General features: G+C 36.1%; 1 protein-coding gene across 2 annotated transcripts in view; it reads right to left on the bottom strand.

The window, feature by feature from the left end:
• Positions 1–23,634, bottom strand: part of LOC118184528 (LIM domain only protein 3-like) — a 428,883-nt gene that overhangs the window by 171,012 nt on the left and 234,237 nt on the right. For both annotated transcript variants that reach the window (XM_085822807.1, XM_035354215.2), the window contains exon 3: positions 3,648–3,919. In XM_085822807.1, coding sequence (XP_085678933.1) covers positions 3,648–3,907 — 260 coding nt within the window. In that variant the 5' untranslated portion in view covers positions 3,908–3,919. The remainder of the gene's footprint in view (positions 1–3,647; positions 3,920–23,634) is intronic.

Below are 23,634 nucleotides of genomic sequence, written 5' to 3'. Positions count from 1 at the left end.
CAAATATTTCTGTAATTTAATCCGCTTTGTGACAAAAGTTTTCGTCATGTTTCCACCTTGCGTGCATGATATTTTAAAAATGGCTAATGGATAAGATACTTAAAATTCAATGGAAGTCTTTATATGGGCAGTATTTTCTAACTGAACCAAAAATTGGATGAATATTATAGTATTAAAAACATTTATGCACGAAAACATTACAGATTTTTTTAATAAAATACATTTTATAAACTCAACTCCAAATAAAATAAAAAATTAACATGAAATTCTTAGAATTTTAGGTTCACAACAGTTTTCAAATGTTATAAAAGCTATATATTAAATATGAAATTAAATTATGCAATAGAATGTTTTAAACTGCGCGCGCAAGGTGGAAACTTGACGAAAAATTTTGTCACAAAGCGGATTAAATTATAAAAATATTTGTGGCAACACAAACTTTCAGATTACTATTTCAGAAAGCAGCTATATTATGTTGTCAGCTCTAAAGAGTTGGAAGTAATTGCTTTTAAAATAAATAAGTTATCCTAATTCTTGCAACAGTCACATATTCGAAGATCTTATGGGTTTTAAGGTGTATGAGTCCCCTTAAAACCTTTAAAGTATTGTGGCTATTAAAATTTTAATTGCCGTTTACATAGATTTTACAAATTAATATTTCTTTTAAAATACACAAAAACCATTAACTGGTCTCAAATACAGCTAATGTGTTTAACTCTTTTAATAAAATTCAATTTAAAATATTTCAACATTGGACGTTTTTATGTAACTAATTTATGGCGAATTAAAGCTGAACTAATCCCTTAACTACCTGCACCTTAAACGTTTGAGTTGTTGTTAAGATTAATACTAATGTTTTAAAAGGCTAATTGTTTTGGAAAGGTTCGGGAACAATACCGAGTTATGGGGATTTATGAGAGAACGGATTTTTAAAAGATGGAATTTAATCCCTATTGTAAATTAAGGATAACGCTAATTAGATCCTGGATTTGTTTTTGTTTATATTACCTTTATTTTTATATTTGTACACGTAAACACATTAGCAATAAAGGATGACTTCTTTAGAGGCAATATATCGCTAGTCTATTGTTTTTGCGTTGTTTTATTCCTTGTTTGTGTTTTATAGTCCTCTACGCTAACAAAAAGTGAATGGTACACTTTGTGTTAAATTATGAAGCACATCTGCAGATATTTTATGAGTGCAGTTACTTAAAAGACAGAATGATGCCTGATAAAATTAGATACTGGATAATTATTGCAGAAAATTACCTATCTTAATTGTTTTTCTGTCTTAATTGTTCCGAGCTTCCACTGGAGTTCGTCCTTTGGCTTAGTCACAAAGTCACAAAGTCACAAAGTTCTAGTCACAAAGTGAAGAAAATTATTGTTGAAAAGCTGTTAAAAAAAGGTGCTTAAAATCTTCCTGAATATTTTATGCGTCTCAAAAGTGCATGTAAATGACAGTGGTTTCAACCTTCTTTCCTCCATTATTCCTATATCACAAGGAAATATTATACCTATGTTCAATCTCTACGAAAGTATGTCTGCACATTTCTAGTGTTGGCAGAAGGGCATGTGACAGAGCAATATTCCGTGGCTCGTCACCAAAGGACACACATTACTGTTATATCATCTTTCCTTCCCTTAAATTTCATAGTACACAGATGATTTGGCAAGCTTGCTAGAAAAAGTGCTTGATTCTGGGAAACAGAAAAGAGTTAGTTTAAAGTAACTCTGATAAATAAGTAAGGTACGGAAATTGCAATTTTGTTTTCAAAAGTTCCCCAAGTGCTTCCCAGAGTGTTTCTAGCCACTAAGCTTATTCCGCCAGCTTCTACGAACCAGAGCCTGCCTGCGTATTTAAATTATCCCGTGAGAGTCATTTACATCCTTCTTGCTTTGTCTGTTGTCATTAGAACCGAGGATAATTCTTCTACAATCTTTTTAGAACTCGTTAGTTGATGATGCCAAAGAAAGCGAGACTCTATAGGGCTACCGATCTTGTTTTTTGCGTCTATGTGTGAACTTTTAATGTAGTGTCCACGATTTCCAGAAACAGTTAACACTGAAGGGCGTGATAATTACTTATATTATTTAAACATAAAGAATGTTATTTTACTTAGCTGTTGGTGAAATTTCTGGCATAAGATCATGTTCGTAGATGACGAGTCGAGTGGCAAATATTCTCTTGATTTTAAAACTTTTCCAGCGTCCGCGTCAGACACCTCGATACTTAGATATTTGGGAAAAAATGGTGTTTATGAAGAAGAAGGGCAGTCTGAGACGAATGTAGACAATTATGTTCCCCATTGCATTCTCACAAGATGACGAAGAAACAATCGAACATATACTGGGAAAGGAGAAGTCGAGGAAACAAAGACGACACGCAGAGCAAGAACGTTAGGTGGAAGAAAGCTGAAAAAGAACTGCAGACTTTCGTAAGATTTCAAGAAAAATGTTCGTCTATGTCCGTACACGGTGTTAGGATGCTTTATTTTATGTCCAGCGAATTTCTGAAACTGCGGGAACAGTCTTGTAAGTAGGCAGGCATTCGAAATTATATGCCATCACACAAAAAAATTCGTAAATTTTATGTGATTATAGATATTTTTTTTTTACCCACTACTAAAGCCACTACTAAAGCCAGAAATGGTAGAGTTCTTGAGGCATGGAGGCATCTAATGGGTGGGCCACCTTTGCCTCCTATGAACGGATGGACAGTAACAACCATGCCTTCTCCGGGATTCGAACCCGCGTCCTTTGATATCGCAGTCGACTCCCCTAACAACGATACCGTCTGAGCCGGCGTGATTATAAATCTGGCAATTTTGAAATGTTGCTTAATTTTGTTTTCCTGAAATATAAAATCATGTTATGTGTCTTTATTTGAAATAATCTGTATAATTTTTGCTATGATTTATTTCATTCTGGCAGACCAATCAAACACACTACCAGCGGCTTTCGCACGCTGCAATTTCTACAGATGGCATCAAAAAATGTGAGCAAATAAGTTTTAGAAATATATACTCAGTTACCCGGAAAAACCTCTTAACCGTATTCAGCGCGTTACCGTTACTAAAGGATTCTTCTGTAGTCCAGTTGTCAAAGGATAAAAAAAAAAAAAAAAAAAAAAAACAAGGCTTTTAAATTTCAAGTTCGATTCTAGTGATGATTCGGCCCACCAGCGGCGGAGCGGTAAAGTCGCTGAACACTGGTAGTTCGGTCCGAGGTTTGAATCCCGCGAACGGGCTGGCTGCATGGGTGTTTTCGTGGTTTTCCCCACGTGTAACGTGTATACGAGCTAGTTTCCCTTAGAAAGTCCTCCACGAAGGCATCCATGCCCTCAGGCAAATAGCCCTAGTGTGCTTTGCCATAATTAAATACACCACAGACTAGTTTGTTCCGTATGTCGCCATAGAGGCTCCTATGAAACTGCAGCGTTAAACATCTGCTATACCCAACTAAGTCAAATGTTTGGTTTATTTGATTATGGAAAAACACTCCAGGCTTATTTGCGTAAGGGGGATGCCTTCGTGGAGGACTTTTTAACGAAACTGGATCACATACACGCGAAATCAAAGGAGCGTGAAGAATTAAACTTCCTTCTATACTGTACATAAGTAGGAATGCCTAGTGAAACAATTTACCTGAGGTAGTCCCTCTTACAAAGGATGAGGTTGGCTTTGGTGAAGAGTGTGGATCCTACCTCTCCTAGACGACAGTCGCAACAGGCGCACTTGAGGCAATCCTCATGCCAGAACTGATCGAGAGCCTTTAACAAATACCGCTCTCTGATTGGTTTCTGGCATGCTGCACAGTTGGCACTCTCAGTCGGTGGCCTAGTTATGGCTCCACCATCCACAACAGGAATTGTCGGATTTCGTGAGCCTTCGGCCTTCATGTCCATGTCTCTGTGTGCCTGGAATAGAAGAAAGATATTAAAAATTTATAACCCTTATAACTGAGATTTCTGAATCAAGATATATAAAGGTAGCATAGAAGATGGGCACTCTTTGAAACTTGTAAATAGGTGATAATACATCAGGTTTCTATTTTCAACATGCGGATTTCAAGTGGTTTTTATCAGGCAACCCTAGGACATATTTTAAACATCTGATTTAACAGACATATGCGGTACGTTTTGGTAATTAATCATGGAAAGATGCACTGCCCGACAGTTTTTTCTGAAACCACTGAGGACCGAACTAAGAGCGATGATAAACTAGTTCTTGCTTCTTTTGTTTTATACGGATCCGGAAGATAAATGTTTTCAACAAGACGGCAAGACGTGCCACGCAAGCAATAAATGATAGCTGTTTAGCGTGAGAAACCTTTTAATAAACTTAAAAATTTATATATTACCCAAAATTATTATCTCGCCAGTCTTATACTGCTTCTGCCTGTGATGCGACTATGATCTCGTTTTGGAAATGAGGGATCTTCACGCCATGCGCTTTATTCTTATTGAGTGCGTTGTTTCCAAGACGAGTAATATAACAATGAGCAAGTTTCTGCAAATGACTTTGCTTTATTCCACGGTATTACAAAAAATAGAGGTACATCGAAACTTTGGCCTCGGTGGAAATGCATTCGTAGAGTGGAGAGGAAAACATGCACTTCCTGATGAAACTATTTCTAAAATAATGTTGTGTTCTGATTTATCTCACTTGCCTGACAGTAACATCAGAACAAGCCCAAAATTGCGCCTGTTGTTGGTAAAGAATTGTTGTTGCCACAAATTGTGGCAAGGAGATCAATCGTGTCACAAATTGTAGCAATCGCCTGCTGTTGGCAACAGCCTGAGCACCATCCAGGTGACAGTATGACTTCGCTCAGTTCCGCCCCCAATTTTGATGGATAACATCCCGGGGAAGGGACGGGTCCGAGGATCTCACACCCTTATTCCCCTACCACCAACCTCTCTAGAGGTCTTTCGGCTCGCCATATATTTAGAGTACCCCATGCCACAAAGACACTATACACTTACAAACATCCATGCCTTCTCCAGGATTCGAACCCGGGCCCTTCGCTGCCGCAGTGCCAGACTGGTTCCAGAATCTACAAAGTAACAGAGTTGCCCAGCGGAAACTGAAAACAATAATTGACGACTGTACTAGCAATTATTCTTCTGACACTGGAAGATAGTAGTCATAAAAGTCTATATAAGCTAGTTCAATATGTCAGCAACAGAGTATATGTGATATGTATTGTTCAATATGTAATTTTGTATTTATGCTGTGCCAGGTTCTCATACATAAAGTTCGTGTACTGTATCTGTACATGTTTATATCTTTTATTTATGGTACCTAATTTATACTAAGGATCACGCGTACCTCAATGGCATGTTTCTTGTAAACTTTAACTATCATGATAACGTATGGATATATATATATATCAATATGAGTGACAGTATGTATACTTTTATTTGTTTCGGAATATTTATGTATGTAAGTGTGTATATATCTGTATATGAGTTTGTATTTATATGTATATACATATATTTTGATTGTACTCTTCTTCTAGTGCCTTGTATGCACATATATATATTTGTTGTACTCTTCTTCAGGTGCCTTGTATGCACATGCATATCTCTTTTTTGCATATTATAAATGTCGTCTGCTCAGCCGGGCCTGCCGAGGGCTACGGTCTGGTAGCTAGTGGTTGACTCCTGCCGCGTTGGTAACCAATTCTGCATGGATATATCTATACCTGGGTCGGAAGCCAGCTCAGCGGTTTACCTTCCCTAACCACTATACCGTCTGGGCGCCCAATAAAACAAATGAATTTATTAACTCCTTTAAGGGAAAAGAGTCTCATTATGCTTTAAAAAAGAGAAAGAAAATATACCTGGTGTAAAAGTGACAAAATTTCACGACATGTACAAAACTAAAAATTAAAAAAAAAAAAAAAAAAAAAAAATACTGAAAGGTTTCAAATTTTAAATGAAGTCCAAAGAAGCATTTTTTTTTAAACGTTTTGCGTTTTGTGTGTTACCTTTATTTATTAAATATCATGTTTGCACTTAAACCATAAAATTCAGTTCAATAGCAATGTCGCAAAATAATTATTAAATGAGCATATATTTAGAATTTTCCGATACACCGTCCCGCGCGCTGGAGATAAAAAGGTTTTTTCTCCCCGTAGAGTGTTGCCATTGCTCGCTTTGAAATCCTTGAGTTTGTTAATCAAAAATTTGTTAATGTTTTACAAAATATGAAATCGATAATAAAACAAATTTCAAATTTGGTCTTCCACATACTCATATTCGTAGGAGGATAACGTCATTCAAAATTTGATGGCTGCATGTACCGTTGTTTTATCACAATGCGAGAAATAGACATGCATTTATGCAGATTTATCATGATTTAATTTCTTCAAATATAATGCAGGACTCTAACATTGGGTGGCAACAGTTTGAAAAGTGAAACGGACATTTATAGTGATTCAACGCAAAATCGCAAAACGAAAACAATAATCCTTCAGGAACAAAGCCCCCTTTGGACTAACAATCTAGAGCCGTTTAATAAATTCAGAGACGGAAGAATAGACGCTTGTATTTGCATTTAAGCTAGAAACTAATATGTTAGGGGGGATCAGGAAAAAGATCAAGAAAAAGCAAAACTGATTCAGCACTTGAAAAACAAAATGATTGAAATAGAAATTTTTTTGCGGAACAGACAATTAAGACAGAGAATATTTCGATTCCTAATATTAACAGAAGAAATTTCTAAAAAAGAATTTAGTCACATGAAAAAAAAAAAAAAAAAAAAAAAATTATTCTCTCCTATTTTTAGCCCAAAGAGGCATTAGCCCAGAAGGGCTATTAATCTCGAAACGGCATTTTGCCTTGAATCATGAAAAGTGTTATATCACTTTTCAAATTGTTGCCACCAAATAATATTATATTTAAATAAATTAAATAATGAAGAATCTGCATTAATTTATGTATATTTCTAACATCGCGTAAAAACAAGGGTACATAAAGCTATCAAAATTTGAATAACGTATTCCTCCACCCGAATATGAACCCTAAATTAGTTAGGAATTAGCGAAATACTTATTTAAAGTATTTCGCTAATTCCTAATAATTCTCTAATTTAAAATGAACCGAATAGAGCATTAATTATAAATTGACTTACATTTTTCGATTTAAAAGAAGCCAAAAAATCATGTCATATTTAAGAAAGTATTTTAGGAAGAAGCTCTATAAATAGAAAAGAAATAATGCATAATTTTAATATTAATAATACAATAAACTTTGATCTTAATTTTTGTACCTTAACTGAATAAAATCGAATTGCTTTAATTTTTTTTTTCTAATGTAATTAACGAAAACTTGTGAAAATATTTCATTCAAATTAAACCATTCTGAGAAAACTGTCCTGTGAAAAGTATAGCATTTAATTCCGTTCAGAATGAAATGTCGTTTAAAAATATGTTGTTTTCACATACTTAGGACTCTGAAGTGTTGTAGAAAACGAAAATATATACATTTATGTGTATATTTGCGACGTAATTACAAAATATTTACACCCGAACGCGTCAAATCCCATAGAACTCAATGGTAAATGACCCAATGTTTTGGTCACCACGTAGCGATCGCCGGTGCTTCAGAGCAGGTTACGGGAGAAACTTGTTTAGGGCGACTCCATGTTACTTCCTACCTCCATGGTCCCACTGCGACGGGCAGCCCAAGCGACTGGCAGGTAGCAAGTCAAACGACCAGTGCGTCCTGAGGAATCCCAGGTGGTGAGCCTCTTTCCTGGAGGGGCACTAGCGGAGGTTGACCCTCTGTGACTTGTCCTAAAGGGGAAGGGGACTTCTAATGTGGTTAAATCTCACGAGGCCCCCAGGAAAGCCAATATTGCTGTTGTTGTTGTTGTTGTCCAATGGACGTAAATCGTTTTTACCCCCGGTCTTTAATTTCTAAAGTTTGCTTGTAGGTTAGAATACTTTGAAACTGTTAAAATGAATGGTGCCATGACTTCTGCGCATTACGATAACGAGAATTTCTCTAACAGAAAAGAGTGTTTGCATTTAACACACAATTTCGTTTCCTAACATAGTAGACCGTTTCCTATGCCCAAAATTAGAGCAAAGTGAAAACTAAGAATCATGTTTTATATCTTCGAAAGCCAGTGGAAAAAAATTGCAGGAATTTCGCACTGAGATTTTTCAAAAACTAAACCAGCACTGTTTGCATCCAAAGAAAATGTGGAACTAAACTCTCTCTCTGTTTGAAAGAAAAGAGTTTAAACTAATACCTTAGCGAAAGCAACAACATGTAAATCACGCACTAATGTGTTGAAAAAAGAATCTTAAGATGTGTGTGTATAAAAATTCTTCAACAATCCTGCATACTCAAACTCGTTATCAACCCACACTTGTCATTTTTTACTGCACCTCCTTTGGGGTACGAAGAAACTGGAGAGCCATCATCTTCAATGCGCACTTATGGGATGCGGAGAGGAGTAGGAAAAAAAATATAAAAAGAAATCCGCTGACAAGTACTGGAGAATCAACCTTGTCATAGTGGGGAAAAAATAAAAAAAAGGGACAAAAAATTGAAATAAAAAATGACGTGGTTTTAAGAGATAAAATGATGACAGAAGTGGAGGAAAAATGGAGAAGAAAAGGGAAAAAAAGTCTCTCTCCGTGCAGTTAGTGGGAGTTTTTTATATGAAGCAAGACAGACAGATTTCAGAGATTCAGTCTTTTCGAAGGATGTTTATGTGTTAATCAAATCTGTCTTTTCGACAGCATCGCGGATTTTTTTCCCCAGTGGTACGTAAATGTGTTAAGTGATATAGTGCTTAAATTTTAGCGTTTTTGATGTTTGTGATATACGTCAATAAGCGAAGGCGAGAAATTAAACTTGTGATATTTTATTCCAGGCATCGCATAAACGCATATATAATTTAAATAATATTTGATTGGTCGTAAGCGAAATATTTTACATAGTATATATCTATTTATTTTTTATGTAGTAAAATAATTTTCCTCTGCAGTATATGCGGATGTCAAGGATTGATTTTTTACGTTTCCACAAATTAATTATCTAATCGTTGCCCCATGTTCTATTCAAATACTCGAATATATCTAGAACGATGTATAAAAGAAATTAAGCAAACAAAACAAAAAAGAAAAGTTTTTCATAGACGATTGAGTATTTCTCATTCAATTAATTCAGTTCTCACTTCGCGAAAAGGCCAAAAACACATAAAAACTCAAAATATCTGCATTAAAAATTACGAAGTAAATCTTAAACACTTATTTCCTCGAAAAAATTCCAGAAAGCATTAAGCATGATTTAATTGGCAATAATAAATGAAGGCGTTATCTTTGTTGTTGCGAAGCTAAGTTTCTCTAGATTGGCAACAAATCCACTAGTCTCCTGTTTCAAATGTAAGCATCAATGGCCGCCATTAAAAACAGGCTTAGCGGCAATTAAACAACTTTAAAATTGCTGATAATTCTAAAAATATTGCACACAGATTTACTAAAGGCATAAAATCTTTAACCGGAAGATAAAAACAACATAATTCAATCATTTTTAAAGCAAAAAATGTACAATTTACAAACATATAAGAGTAAAGAAACTGAGATCACTGAGCCGGGTAACAGAGTGGATATATATATAAATATATTTATATACGTTTGGTGCGGCCGATTGCAACCAAAATAAGAGGTGCGCATCTACATGTTATAGCAGTCCTATATGCAAAATTTCAACGTTCTGAGGCTACTCGTTTTTGAGTTATGCGAGATACGTACGTACGCACTTACGTACATACGTTCGTACAGACGCCACGAAAAATTCTCTTTAGAATTAATTTTAAAGCAGTTTTATAATTTTTTTTGAAGGAAAAGAGTATTTTATTCTGTCCTTACGTACAGATATCACGCAAAAACATCGTTAAATTGCATTCGAAAGCGGTCAAAATGGATATTTTCGTTGAAATATGCTGCCTGAAACTTTTCGCAGTTACAATACTTCCTTTTTACTTCGTACAAGGAAGTACAAATGAAAGACAGATAATGAAGTGATCAAGTATTTTGATGCAAATTTAATGAAACATGTTTTAAGGCAAAATAATAAATGGTGCATTATTTTGATATATATCTGAAAGTTAAGTTAAGCTTAGTGTTCAGAAGGATATATTAAGAAAATAATATTAGCAAGTATAGGAATCAACATTATGCTTTTCATTAGTTGTAATGAAAGTAGAATTGCCTTTTTTGGGGAATGTACATGCGTGATTGTGATTATGCTATGCAGAATGAGATTGGATTACAATTGTAAAGAAACTTAATAAAGCATTCAACCTCAGATCATATAAAATAATAAATAATATAAAAATTTAATAGAAATGTTAATATCTACCTAAAAATATTACTATTCTCACAATTCGGAAACGATAAATCTATGCACAGCGAGCGACCTATTATACAGTCACCTCACCTTGGGTTTTCTTTTTGCAATATACTACGACAGTATTTCTTCTGGATGCTAGTTTGATGTATGCCTTTCATAAAACATTAACATTTCATAAAGCATTTATGGACAAAAAATGTTTTGTGAAACGCTAATGCGCGCTTCTTGAAGAAGCATCTTCCGTTAGCATTTCTAAATCTGCTCATCCATAACGCTTTCTCATTGACATCACCTATTCTCAAGTGGCTTCAAAAGGAATCTTGTTCCACCCCTTTCCCCTGTTCTCATGATTTAAGACGTATTTGATTGCGTGTTCTGCTACAACGATCAGAGCACTACATAGACTGAGGACTACATGGATTCAGAATTAGGCGCAAGGTGGGTTGTCTAGTCAAAAGCTCCAAAGAAAGAGAACTAGAAGAGTTCACTTGCCGCAATGTCGTTTGGTTCCCCCATCCACAGGCGATGGACCTTTTAATTTGAACTCTATCTTATACAACTCACAGCAGCATCGACTTCCTAGGCTCCCCACACCTGGAGCCACGAACACCACGCACATTGAAACCTGTCTCTGACCATCACGAAATCTACTCGAATGGCACATGCTACTATCCTCTGGAACAGCAAAAGCTGCCCTTTTGGGCAGCAGGAAACGAGTCCATTTTTATGCCCCCAAAGTCGCTACAGCAAAGTATAATACGAAGCCAGTAACTGCAGCCCAGACGTCTCGTGATATAAGTCATTGCGCATCCGGCGAGATTGAAGATCTGCGGCTAGAATCTTAGTGAAAGCATTGGTAAAATATAGAGTGCACGATTCTATGAGATCTTATTGAAAATCGCTATCTTGTTACAATCAAAGTAGATCCACCGAATTCAGAATTTGATGAATGGCAATTTGATGTCACAGAATGGCAATTTGATGTCTCAAAATTTCCTGATATTTTTTATATTGATAGCTTTTTATAAATAAATTATTTAATGCCAGAATCCAGTCCCTACGTTTACACATGCATAATGTCCGTGAGCACAGTTCTTGCTTCACTCAACCTTGAGTAAGTCCTCGATTTTTCTGACCGCTTAGGACACTTGGCTTATGGACCATATCAGCAATTTGTTTGGCTACATTCATGACACTATGAAGTTTCTCTTGTATGTAGCCGACTGCATGCCAGCGGCAGCATATCGAGTATATAAATCTGCACATCCATAACGCTTTCCCATTGACATCACCTATTCTCAAGTAGCTTCAAAAGGAATCTTTGTTCCACCCCTTTTCCCTGTTCACATGATTTAAGACTATTTGATTGCGTGTTCTACTACAACGATCAGAGCACTACATAGATATTATGCATTCGTTCGACGTCCAGCAACTTCCAAGAGTGTTCTAGATTTGTATTTCATGAAAAGATGTTGCCCAACCAGGATGTGATTAGTGAAACTTACTGTCCGGTTTCGATTTCCGGAGAAGGCATGGATGATTGTAAATTTATGGTGTGTGTGCAGCATGGGAGCTATCTAAATATGCGACAAGCCGAAAGACCTTTTGAGAGGTTGCTGAAAGGGAAAGAGGGGCGGGAGACCCTCGGACATGTCCCTCCTTGGAAGCTCTCTCTCTCAAAACTGGAGGCAGAACTGAACTTAAGTCGGACTATCACCTATATGACGCCTAAGTGTCTTGCCAACGACATGAGCATTTAACAACTTGCAACGATGAATGCCATCTGATTATTGTCAGAGAAATGAGATGGTAACAACAACATATCGAGTTATAATGAGGCCCATGTATTCGTTCCACGTCCAGCAATTTCCAAGCGTGTTCTAGATCTGTATTTCGCGACAAGATAAAGCAGAATTATGTTTTCGTTGGTCATAACTGTTAGCGTTAAGAAACTGTGCAACAATTCTCGTCGTAGAACATGAAAATTTCCTATTGTGAACTGGTTGAAGCAATCTTCTCGAGACATCTGCATCTGGTGAAGCGATTCATCTTTCTTTTCTGTGGGATCTTATGGATGTACTTTAAGTCCTAATTATGTTATGATAGTTTTTTTTTTTCAAAATTTGAATGAGACAGAGACGTTTTACGTAGCAATTCGTTTGAATATTCGCTAATGTGCCCCATATGTAAAGCATTTCTTTGCAGATTCAGATGACTGGTCAGTGCTACATACTGTTGCAAGATTTAGAATAAGTATCGTCTTCAGACAAAGACTGTTATGCAGTCTTTGCAGCGAACGTTTTGCTGTAACCAGTAGCCAAATGGAGTTCAATGTTTACTGCAAGGGGACTGAAAACTAACAAAGATAAAAGCCTTCTTTGAGATTCGAAGGCAGGCCCAACGATGTGGCAGCCAACGCTGCTGATCACTGTACCAATAAGAGTGGTAGGTTACCTCTGTTAATTGTTTTAGATCTGTATCTCAAGAAGGAAATTTAAATCAATTATTTAATTGATTTCTTTATTTTATTTACTTAGTACTTTGATATTAACAAAAATTTCTCTGACAACCGAGAAGGTTAGGCTACTGCTCAGATGAATTCCAATTTAGTTTAGCCTTATAATTACTAATATGATATTTAACATATTACAATGCTGTTGATAAGTATGCTGCACTTCAAATTGCTCGACAGTTATGACGCCATGTCTCGTATTGCCTTCAGCCTAATGTCTCCTTCCTTCGGGAAGGAGACAGAGGATATTCCTCGATCCGGGAATACTGACTTCCTCACAAAGTGTTAAATGTCGGATCAAACTGTTTCTGAGCAAAGTAAATTAAGTAATAATTCAATGCATTCGTCAGTACAATCATCCAGCATTTACATCACATAGATGCACTGGAAACCTTGTAAGTATTTTCTTTCTCCTTTCCGCATGTCTTCGTGCTGTAACTGGTAGGCACATTCGACGCGTATTCGAGAGGTCCAGGGTTCGAGCCCCAACGAGGGCACCGCACATTTCTCACGTTTCTTGCTTCAGAAAAACTTAATGACGCTGCAAGTGGCACCTGATCTAAAAAAAAGGGGGGACGATAATTCTTCCTCTCCTCCAGGATTTGGCAATTGGGTCCCCTCACTCCCAGTCGCCCTATAAAAGAGGGAGTGTATAAGGTATTTTCTCCCTCCTTTTCCCAAACCTTCGTGGTGTAACTGGAAGCACACTCGAAGGGTATTCGAGAGGTGCAGGGTTCGAGTCCCGAGAAGGGCAATGCATATTTTTTACGTCTCCTGCTTAGAAGAAAACTAAACAATCTGACTAAAGAATTTGAAGCTAAAAATTAAAATAAAAAAAGGGTGGCAATTTTATTAAAAAAGACGAAGAAACCTACAAAAAATCTCACGTTTCATGGAATTACTCTGCTATGGCTTGAGAAAGTCCCTTACCTTGTACAGATATTAGGTTATTACGAAGCAGGAGAGATGAAAAATGAGCAATGCCCTCGCCGGAACTCGAACCACGGACCTCTTCGAATACGTGTCGAGCGTGTTGACAATTACACTACGAAGGCCTGCTAAGAAGGCGGGACCTTACCTTAAGCCATGAGTTCTCTGCCATCGGTACCACACATTATTTTCTATTATTAAGAAGTTTCTTGGGGGTTAAGTTAAACTCTAACCCTTAATTGCTCGAAACAGAATGCAGATCAAAACATATATCAACAGATAGAAATCTGTTCATGATACGTTATGCCATTTATAAATCCAATATGCTTTCATTCTTTGTTACTCCTGTCCAGTCTGGGCTAATTCCTGTAAAGCAAATTGCAAGCAATTCCAGACAACCCCTGATTGTGTTCTTCGGCAAATTACAGACTCCCTCTGATATATATGCAGCAAAAGAATCCGTGCAGAGTTGATAATTGTCCAATTGAAAAAACATTATTAATATCTGTCGAAAGCTTTTCATTAACATCGGAAAGACCTGCAATCAGAATTTGTTAATTAGAAGTATAATAATCCAGATAACAGCAAAAGGCCCATGGTCATATTAAATAATCGTATGTTCCTGAAATATGTATTTCTTATGTGCTCTGCTTTGCTTTGTAAATTTCTGTTATTTTGTTGTACTAATGTGTAATTTATGTTCATGAAATTTTGAGGCTATCTGATTAGCACTTACTGAAATCTTTACAGTCTTTGATGGCTTTCATTTTTGCTTATCTGTATTACAGGGGTTGGACAAAAATATGGAAACACCTTTAAAAAAACATGTTTCTTTGCTTAATATGGTGTAGGAAACCCGTCGGCATCCAAAACAGCTTGCAGTCTTCTCGGAATGGATAAATACAGTTCCTGTATGTTTGCCAAGGGAATATTATACCATTCTTCCTGCAAAACGGTGGCAAGTTCAGATAACGATGTTGGCGGTGGATAACGAGAACGCACTTTCCGTTCCAATGTAGACCACAAAGGTTCGATAATATTCAGGTCTGGTGACTGTGGTGACCAGGGGAGATGGGGCAACTCATCCTCGTGCTCATAAAACCAGTCCTGGACAATGTGAGCTGTGTGAGCAGGGGCTTTGTCGTCTTGGAAGACACCATCACTATCGGAGAACAAAGTTTGTACCATGGGATGAACTCGATCGGCCAAACTGTTCACATAAGTCTTGGCAGTCACGTGCCCTGACACAGTTATCATGGGGCTAGCAGAGAACCACGATATGGCTCCCCAAACCATAACAGAACCCCCGCCATGTTTCACTCTTGGCAACAAGCAGTGTGTATTATAGGCTTGAGATGGCGTTCTCCAGACGTAAACTCGGCCAGAAGTGGGAAACAACGTGAAAGAAGACTCGTCAGACCCTATTACTCGCTTCCACTGCTCTATAGTCCAGGCTTTCTGACTTAAACACCACCTTTTCCTGTTACGGGCATTAGCATCACTGAGGAGTGGCTTCTCAATTGCAGCACGGCCAGCAGTTCCCTGTTTATGAAGCTCCCTTCTAATTGTTTTGGTACTCACAGGGTTCGGTAATACAACATTCATTTCAGCAGTAAATTTTGCAGCTGTGGTCTTCCTATTTTTCGTCACAATTGCCCTTAATGATCGTCTGTCACGATCACTCACGACACACTTTCGCCCGCGCTGTGATTTAGCAGATGACGTTTTTCCGCTTTTCAAATATGCGGAATAAATCTTCGATACAGTACCTCTTGAAACACTAAACCCCTCGGCTACCTTGCTTACGGAAGCACCTACCATACGTGCTCCAACAGTTTGCCCACGTTCAAAATCTGTTAACTCTGACATAATGCAATGGCAACCTCACATAACAGTACTCCGACAACAACTGAACTGTTTAGCACATTTACGAAGTTGTATAGGTGGCGTCAGTAGTGAAAAACGCCAGCGCCACCTACATATTTCATAAAACCAGTCTTTCTTTTCAAACATGCATTTCACAAGGTGTTTCCATATTTTTGTCCCGGCTTCCGCTTGAGCATCTCTTCCCAACAAAATGACGTCATTAATCGTCTGAGTTATTTCGGAGTAATCCATTTCAAAATTTTAAATTGTTTTGCCTTGGGGTAGAACCTAGTAGCCCAGCCACCCTGGTGTTGAATGCTATGATACAATTAAGTGTTAAGAATAGTCCGACGGGAAAATGGTTGGCGACTCTGAATGCCGTACCAAATTGACCTGGTTCAAATCCCGAAGAAGGCTTGAATGGAAGTTATCAGTTCATAGGAGGCAACGGCGATGCACCTAATTAGGTGCCTCCATAATAAAGTGACCACTGCATTCGGCCTTAGTAGTCGCTATTGCCTATAATAACTAGTGCCCGCCATTGGGAGGATAAAATGTTATCATTTAGGAAGAAAATAATTACATGAGGGAGTTTCTTGACAATATTTCTTTACCCTGAAGGCGCGATGAAATGCCTAGTAAAAATTGCGGTGCCTTGTAAATTATAAGCAAAATAGGGTGCCTTGATAATAATTTTAAGATTAAAATGAAATAACTGCTACTTATTAATTTAATCATAAACTTAAACCCCGAAAAATTCCTTTTATGTCCATCTAACCACGTCCCGGGAAACAAAAGACTAGGCACTACTTAGACTACAGCCTAAGTCTTCCTCTTCCAAAGCCTCTTGCCGAGAAAGGTAAAAGGGATGTAGAGTGTGTATAAATAAATTACACCGGATCGGATGCCTGGTTAAAGGCAGGAGACAAACATAATCTGGACGGCATTAGATCCCAAGCAGTGAGCAAGGGACGCAAGAAGACCCTACCGTCGGAGGGGTGTAAGATAAAAGGGGTATTAAAGCGTAATCCCGCCGCTTTCTAAACGGACACCTTATGGTAATAGGCAGCTGAAGGGGCTATCGTCTTACCCCAGAATCCCTTTATCATTCTGGACATTAAGCAAAAGGCGGAGGGCTCATCAAATTTCTGATCCGGACTCTGAAATAATACCCTTCCTGCGGCTGCCAGCTATGCTGTCACGGCTATGACAATAGGAGAGATCTCGCAGCAGGGTTACTACTTGGCGTCGGTTTCTGTCGCCAATTACCAAAATCAGCCAAATATCGGGGTACTTGGTTTTCAATTAAAAACCATACAGACCTCTACAGTATTAAAGAATTAATTTTTTTTCAACAACGATATCAAAGAATTCATTTTTTATTAGAGATATAATATCCGAATACTGAGTCCCAGGTATCTGTCATAAAGTTATATCCTTGAATCTTGGAATCTTGGGAAAAGATCCATTCATTAAAACATTAACTTAACTGGAATTAAAATCCTCGTATCTAAGAGAATCTCGATATCAAATCCTCAATTTCAAGTTTTACATAATTTTACTTCATTTAAATTCTTGAATTAAAGTTTTGATAATAACAGTTAAAACTTTACGTCGAATTAAAATACTCGAATAAAGCAAGATCAGGTGGAATGTCCAAATCACGTCGGAACCTCGAGTCCAAATGTGACGTATTTTTAATGAATGGTATAAAATATCCTCAAAATAAAATTTAATTTTTAGTAATTACCGTTTTAATTTAACTCGAATTAAATAGAATCAGGTCAAATTCCCCCAACCATTTCGGATACTCAAATTCAAATTTCATGTAATTTTGCTAAATGTTTATTAAAATTCTCGCACTTCTGAAAATAAAATGTCAGTTTTACAAAATAAAACTTAATTTAAAACATCGTATTCTAAAATTTGGTACTATTCGGTTTCGAGGGCCTTAAAAAATTGCCAAACTATTGTTGATGATAATGCTGCCAAAAATAATTGCGGCAAGAAACGAAGTATAATAGTAAATAACTATTTAAGACTGATGTTTTAATTTAGATGAAAGGTTGATTTCATATAATACATTTTTATTATTATAATTTATATGAAAAAGGCTAAACATGACTGAATGGAAGCATAAGAGTAAATAATTATTTCAAATCATTATTATAATTTATATAAAAATTGCTAAACATAACTGAATGGGTGCCTGCATCGCTATTTCTCTACCGACTTATCGCTAAAGCATAATTTCATCTCGTTGGTTGTTCAAACGTAATTTTCTATAATGAATAATGCGTTTTCCTTGAAAATATTCTCGGTAAAGTGCATAATCTCTCATTTATTTGTTTGCCGCTTTTTACAAGGGTAAAAACAATTGGATTTTTGTCAATTTTCTTTTAATTTTTAAGTGAAAATAGATCGATGTGTACATAGATAAAGCCAAGGGTGTGCGCAGTGCCATTTTTGTGCAATTCTGGGACTTTTTTTAAGTGAAAATATGTCGATGTGCACATGGATACCGAGTTTGTGTAATTCTTAAAAACGCGTCAAACAGTGGGTGATTCTGCACTTTACCCAAAATTCTATTGCTTGACTTTTCGTCGTGGGCAATTCCCAAATTATTAAATCCATAAGATATTAAAAAAAGGATTTAAAAATTAAACTAGTATTTCAATGGCGTCTTAAGAAATATAGAACTATATAAACTTCGCAATCTGAAATCAGCGCGTACGCTAGATTTGGCGCGCTGTTAAATGGACGCGTTTGCTAGATTTGGTGCTTTTGCGCATACATTTTCGCTGCAATTTTTACGGTCCTCAAAACGGAATAGTACTTGCATTTAGGTTAATAACAAACCGTTACAATTAAAGAATACGTTTTTATCAGGGCTTTGTTCTCGAAACTCGCATTTTGGCAGCATCACTTTTTGAGTCTGAATCACTTTTCAAACTGTTGCCAACAAATTGTATCGCCATGTATTATTTAAAAAAAAATAAACAGGGACGAATCTATATATATATATGTCTGTATGTTCCTCCCATTGCGGAAAAACGACAGCGCCTAGAGCCACGAAATCTTTAATACACCTAAGTACTCTCTCTACTCGAGCATGGGCACCTCGAACCCTGAATTTCGAATTTTTTTTCGACTTATTTCATATTTTGTACAAGTTTAACGAAGTATTGTTTAACAGACTCAGCGATTTTAAAGCGAAAATATTTCGAAGACAGCTTCCAAGCATCAGAATAAGACGCCAAAGAATTAAAATATCAATGTATAAAAGCCGGCATTCCACAGAATTCCGCCAATCTACGAACTGATTCCCATTTCGTATATTTTCTAGGCATTCTATGGAACGCCAAATGACAAACCAGCAGAGTATCGCGAATTCGTTTTCAATCATAAGATTGTAGTTGATGGTAGAATAAAACCGCGACGTTTTAAGATCGCCATTCAACTAGCGTGCTTACCGAAAAGATTTTAGTTCCTACTAGTTGTTGCGTGTATTTAAAGGCAACTAGTGACGCATGTATATGCATAAAATGCCGTTGAAAAATTCTTATCTTTTGTGACCATGATTTTTTTTAATTATTATTGTTTTGTTGGATGTGTGTTTTTGTTTCATTTTTTTAGCCATCTTGCAGTTTTTCAGAGTAGCCTCATAATTTTCAGTGATGATGACATTGGAATTATAAATCAAACAAAATTTAAGTAAACTGAATGTAAATTTTCGCCGTCGCATAGATAAAGTAGGTCACATGTGTCTGGTTGCTATATTGCTTACTACATAGTCGCGATGATTTTCTTTATTTATTACTTATAAACATTTTATTGACTTACAAATCAAGATAAAATAACTTTTTAAGTTATGCGGCTTAGATGAATGCATTAAAAGATAAAGTATAATTTTAGTAATCATCATAATCTTGGCTATACGTGGCTAAAAATAAATCATGAGACCCCGTATATACAAAATTAGGCCATTAACAGAATTTCAAGAAACAACAAAAGTAATATTTTTAATTTGATTAGATTTAGTTCACTTTGCTTTCATTCTGATAATTTTGATTTAAATTTACTATTGTTAACAGCTCGTGATTTGTTTTAGTTACATATGCTCAACTGTAATATAATAGCTAAAATTTATTTTTTGCTTTTTTGTGCAGTTAAAATCATATAACTTAAAACTTTTATACATTAACTTTATACATTTGTATGTTAACTTTATACATTTATACATTAATTTTATACATTTTAACTTTTATACATTAACTTAATACTTTAATTTTTATACATTAACTTTTATACATATCACTTACACTTTTATAATGTTAAATTTTAAACATTTTATGCACCGAAGATTCAGTCACTCGTTCCTAACGAACACTTCATGCGCTGGAACCATCAACAGTCACTGATTATATCCTGATTTCTTTGCTTAATTTTGAAGTCTCAGTTATCATAAGCTTTATAATCATCATTCATCAGTAATCCATAAAAGTATCCGTTTGCCATTATGAAAGAGGGAAAAGTTGTTTCTACTAAGGAAACGGTAAAGTTTGATTTATTCTGGCTAAGCAAATACTTCTTAACGAAACATTCAGAGATTATATAAAGGATTAAAAAATAGCACATTTCAGAAAGATGTAATCTATAAAATGAACAACTAAAAATTACCATTTATGTAAATAAGTAAAATATTAAAATTTAATTAAACGTAATAAACCAAATTTTAACAAAAATTATATTAATTTTTTCAGAAAAAAAAAATAGGAACTTTATTATCTCATGAACAGGACCAATACCAGAGCTGGTTCAACTAGTGTCGATGCACCAGGCTAGTGATTTCAAACTGGCGACTCCCGAAGCAGTTTTATATGCGACCCGCAAATACATTTCTATTATGTACTTGTTGCAAATACGGCGCTTATAGTTTTTGAAGATACTGAGCTTATGTGAGCGTGGGCTATTGAATAAAAAACGTCAGAACGAGTAGGTTGCCACTTCGTCACTGTATGCTTGTAATTCAGGCCATGTGATTGCACTAAGATAGAAGAATTTCCCATATTGGTACAGTCAGTAAATTTAGTTTGCCAGCCGACAGCTGGTCATGCTTCATTACCCTGAAATTTCCGGTTTTCTAGAAATTATTTAGTCATTAATTCAATATTTTCGATTAACCTGAAGTAAATATTGGTCTAATTACGAAGCATAACCAATAGAAATTTCGTGCAAATTCTTGCAAGCTTTAGATTTTAGTTAGCAAAGTAATATAAATTTGAATTTTTTCCTTTGCTTTATTATGATTATTGTTAGGTAAATTTTGTTAAAATTTTCAATAAGTGGCATTTAAAATTTAGATTTATTTTTAGCCCTAAGGGGCTATTAGTTCCGAAACAGTATGTTGCGTCGGTTCACTATAAATGTACAAAATTTCACTTTTCAAATTCATGCCACTAAACATTATCGCATTATATTATATTTAAAGTAATTAAATTATGAAGAATCTGCATGAGTGTGTGTGTGATTATGGCAAAGCCTCGAGGGTTATCTGTCTAAGAGGAGGAATGCCTTCGTGGAGGGCTTTCTGAGGGAAACGGGCTCGTATACACGTTACACATGAGGAAAACCACGAAAACGCCCATACAGCCATTCTGACTAGGAACGAACTACCAGTGTTCAGTGACTTTACTGCTCGGCCGCTGGTGGGCCCAATGAACCTGCATGAATTCTCGTATGTTTCTCGCAGTGTGATAAAACGACGATACTTAGAGCCGTCAAATTTTGAATAACGTAGACCTCCACCTGGAATTCCGAATTTGGAATTTATTTTATTGTCTATTTCTTATTTTGTAAAACTTCAACGCCTTTTTTTTTAATCAAGAAACTCAACGATTTCAAAGCGACCAATGGCAACGCAGTACGGAGAAAAAATGTTTTCATCTCCAGAGAGCGAGACTGTTTAGCGGAAATTCTAAAGATACTCTGTTTTTAAATATTTTTAGCAGAAAAGGGCATTAGCCTCTCAAAACATACATGTGCGTGTAAATGGGAAAAGGCCCCTTGGGCGTAATATAAAATCTGAGAGGCTTCAGTTTTTTTCTAGTATTCTTCTGCTATCAGAATTTTAGAAGAACCGGATTTAGAAGAGAATGTATCATGTACGCACATATGTATATATGTATGTGCGTATATATGTGTATTGCAAACGAGTCGAATGCCCGATCTAAAAGCAGCTATAGGACTAGAAGAGTTTTTAAACAAAATTTTAAAAAAATAATGTTAATCTTTGGATTATGGTAACTTGGCGATTTTTTGGCGAAACTTTGGCGACCAACCCTGCTGCGGCAACCTGCTAGTTTTTGTTAGGACGCCATTTTGTTTTCACGAAGTAAAGGCATGTTTTTGTTTTTTACTCAACATTTTTTTCCAACAATCTGCTAGCCGGATTACACTTATGCTAAAACTTTTATGGAACAAAAGTGCTTAATCATGACGAAGATTAGGTGCGAAATTGGGACAAAGTGCAGAATCGCGCACTGCTTGCCGTGTTTTTAAGAATTGCGCATACACGGTATTATCCATGTACACGTCGACCTATTTTCACTTAAAAAAACATCCCAGAATTGCACAAAAATGGCATTGCGCACACTCTTGACTTTATCCATGTACACTAAGTCCTAGCTAGTAACCTTTATCGCCTTACCAAAATGTCGCCAAACTACCTGTTACCATATTCCAAAGATTAGCCAAAAAGGGTAATATATATAACAGATACGTATATACATGTATACATATATGATACATATATACATGCATATATGAACACATACACTACTTTTTTTCTTTATTACTTATTAACCAGAAGGGCTATTAATATCATTTTGGCATGTTGCGTTGAGAACTTTAAACATCGGTTCACTTTTCGAACTGTTGGCCACCAAATATTATCGCCCTGTGTTGTATTTAAAGAAATTAAATAATGAGAATCTGCATAAATGTATGCATGTTTCTCGCATTGTGATAAAACAACGGTACCTACAGCCATCCAATTTTAAATAACGTAATCTGCCATCGAATGTCGGCATCTGGAAGCCTGATTTGAAATTTGTTTTGTTATTGATTTCATACTTTGTAACACTTCAACGAATTTTTTATTAACTAACTCAACGATTTCAAAGCCAGCAATAGCAAAACTGTATGGAAAATAAAAAAGCATATTTATTTTCCAATACACAGCGCGAGACTGTGTATCATAAATTCTGATGATATGCTCATTTTAAAATTATTTTGCGATATTGCTGTTGAATTGAATTTTATGGTCTTAAGTACAAAGAAAATGGCATTTAATAAATAATGGTAACACTCAAAAGGTTAAAATGCGTCTCTTTGGGCGTAATTGTAAAATCTAAAAGATTTCAGATTTGTAGTTTTTTAATTTACTTATATATATTAAATTTTTTGAAATTTTGTTTAAAAAATCTTCTAGTCCATCAGCTGCTTTTAGATCAGGCATTCGCCTCGTTTGCAATACGAATTTTAGACGACTACGCTGGGCGGCAGAGCTTCCAAAACTTCTGGGAAACGATTTGGGAATATTTAAAAGGGCAAAAAGGCTCACAGTGTGCATTGTTTCTGAGAGAAAATCAAGTATATATTAAGATGCTTGGAAAAAGATTGCTTACGCAATTTTAACAAAAAATTAATATGAAGTATATGTAATTAATTTTAAAATCCTTATTTTCGTTAATTACAGTACAGTTTTCATGCAGTATTCGGAGCCCACAAGTGGCCGAGCGGTAGAGTCGCTGAACACTGGTAGTTCGGTCCGAGGTTCGAATCCCACCAACGGGCTGGCTGCATGGGCGTTTTCGTGGTTTTCCCTATGTGTAACGTGTATACGAGCCAGTTTCCCTTAGAAAGTCCTCCACGAAGACATCCCTCTCCT

Source organism: Stegodyphus dumicola, chromosome 8, assembly GCF_044657685.1.
Source record: "Stegodyphus dumicola isolate Sdum_Otavi_A_Nest chromosome 8, ASM4465768v1".
NCBI lineage: Eukaryota > Metazoa > Arthropoda > Arachnida > Araneae > Eresidae > Stegodyphus > Stegodyphus dumicola.
Note: the sequence above shows the minus strand (reverse complement) of the source record. Positions and strands in the feature narration are given on the sequence as shown.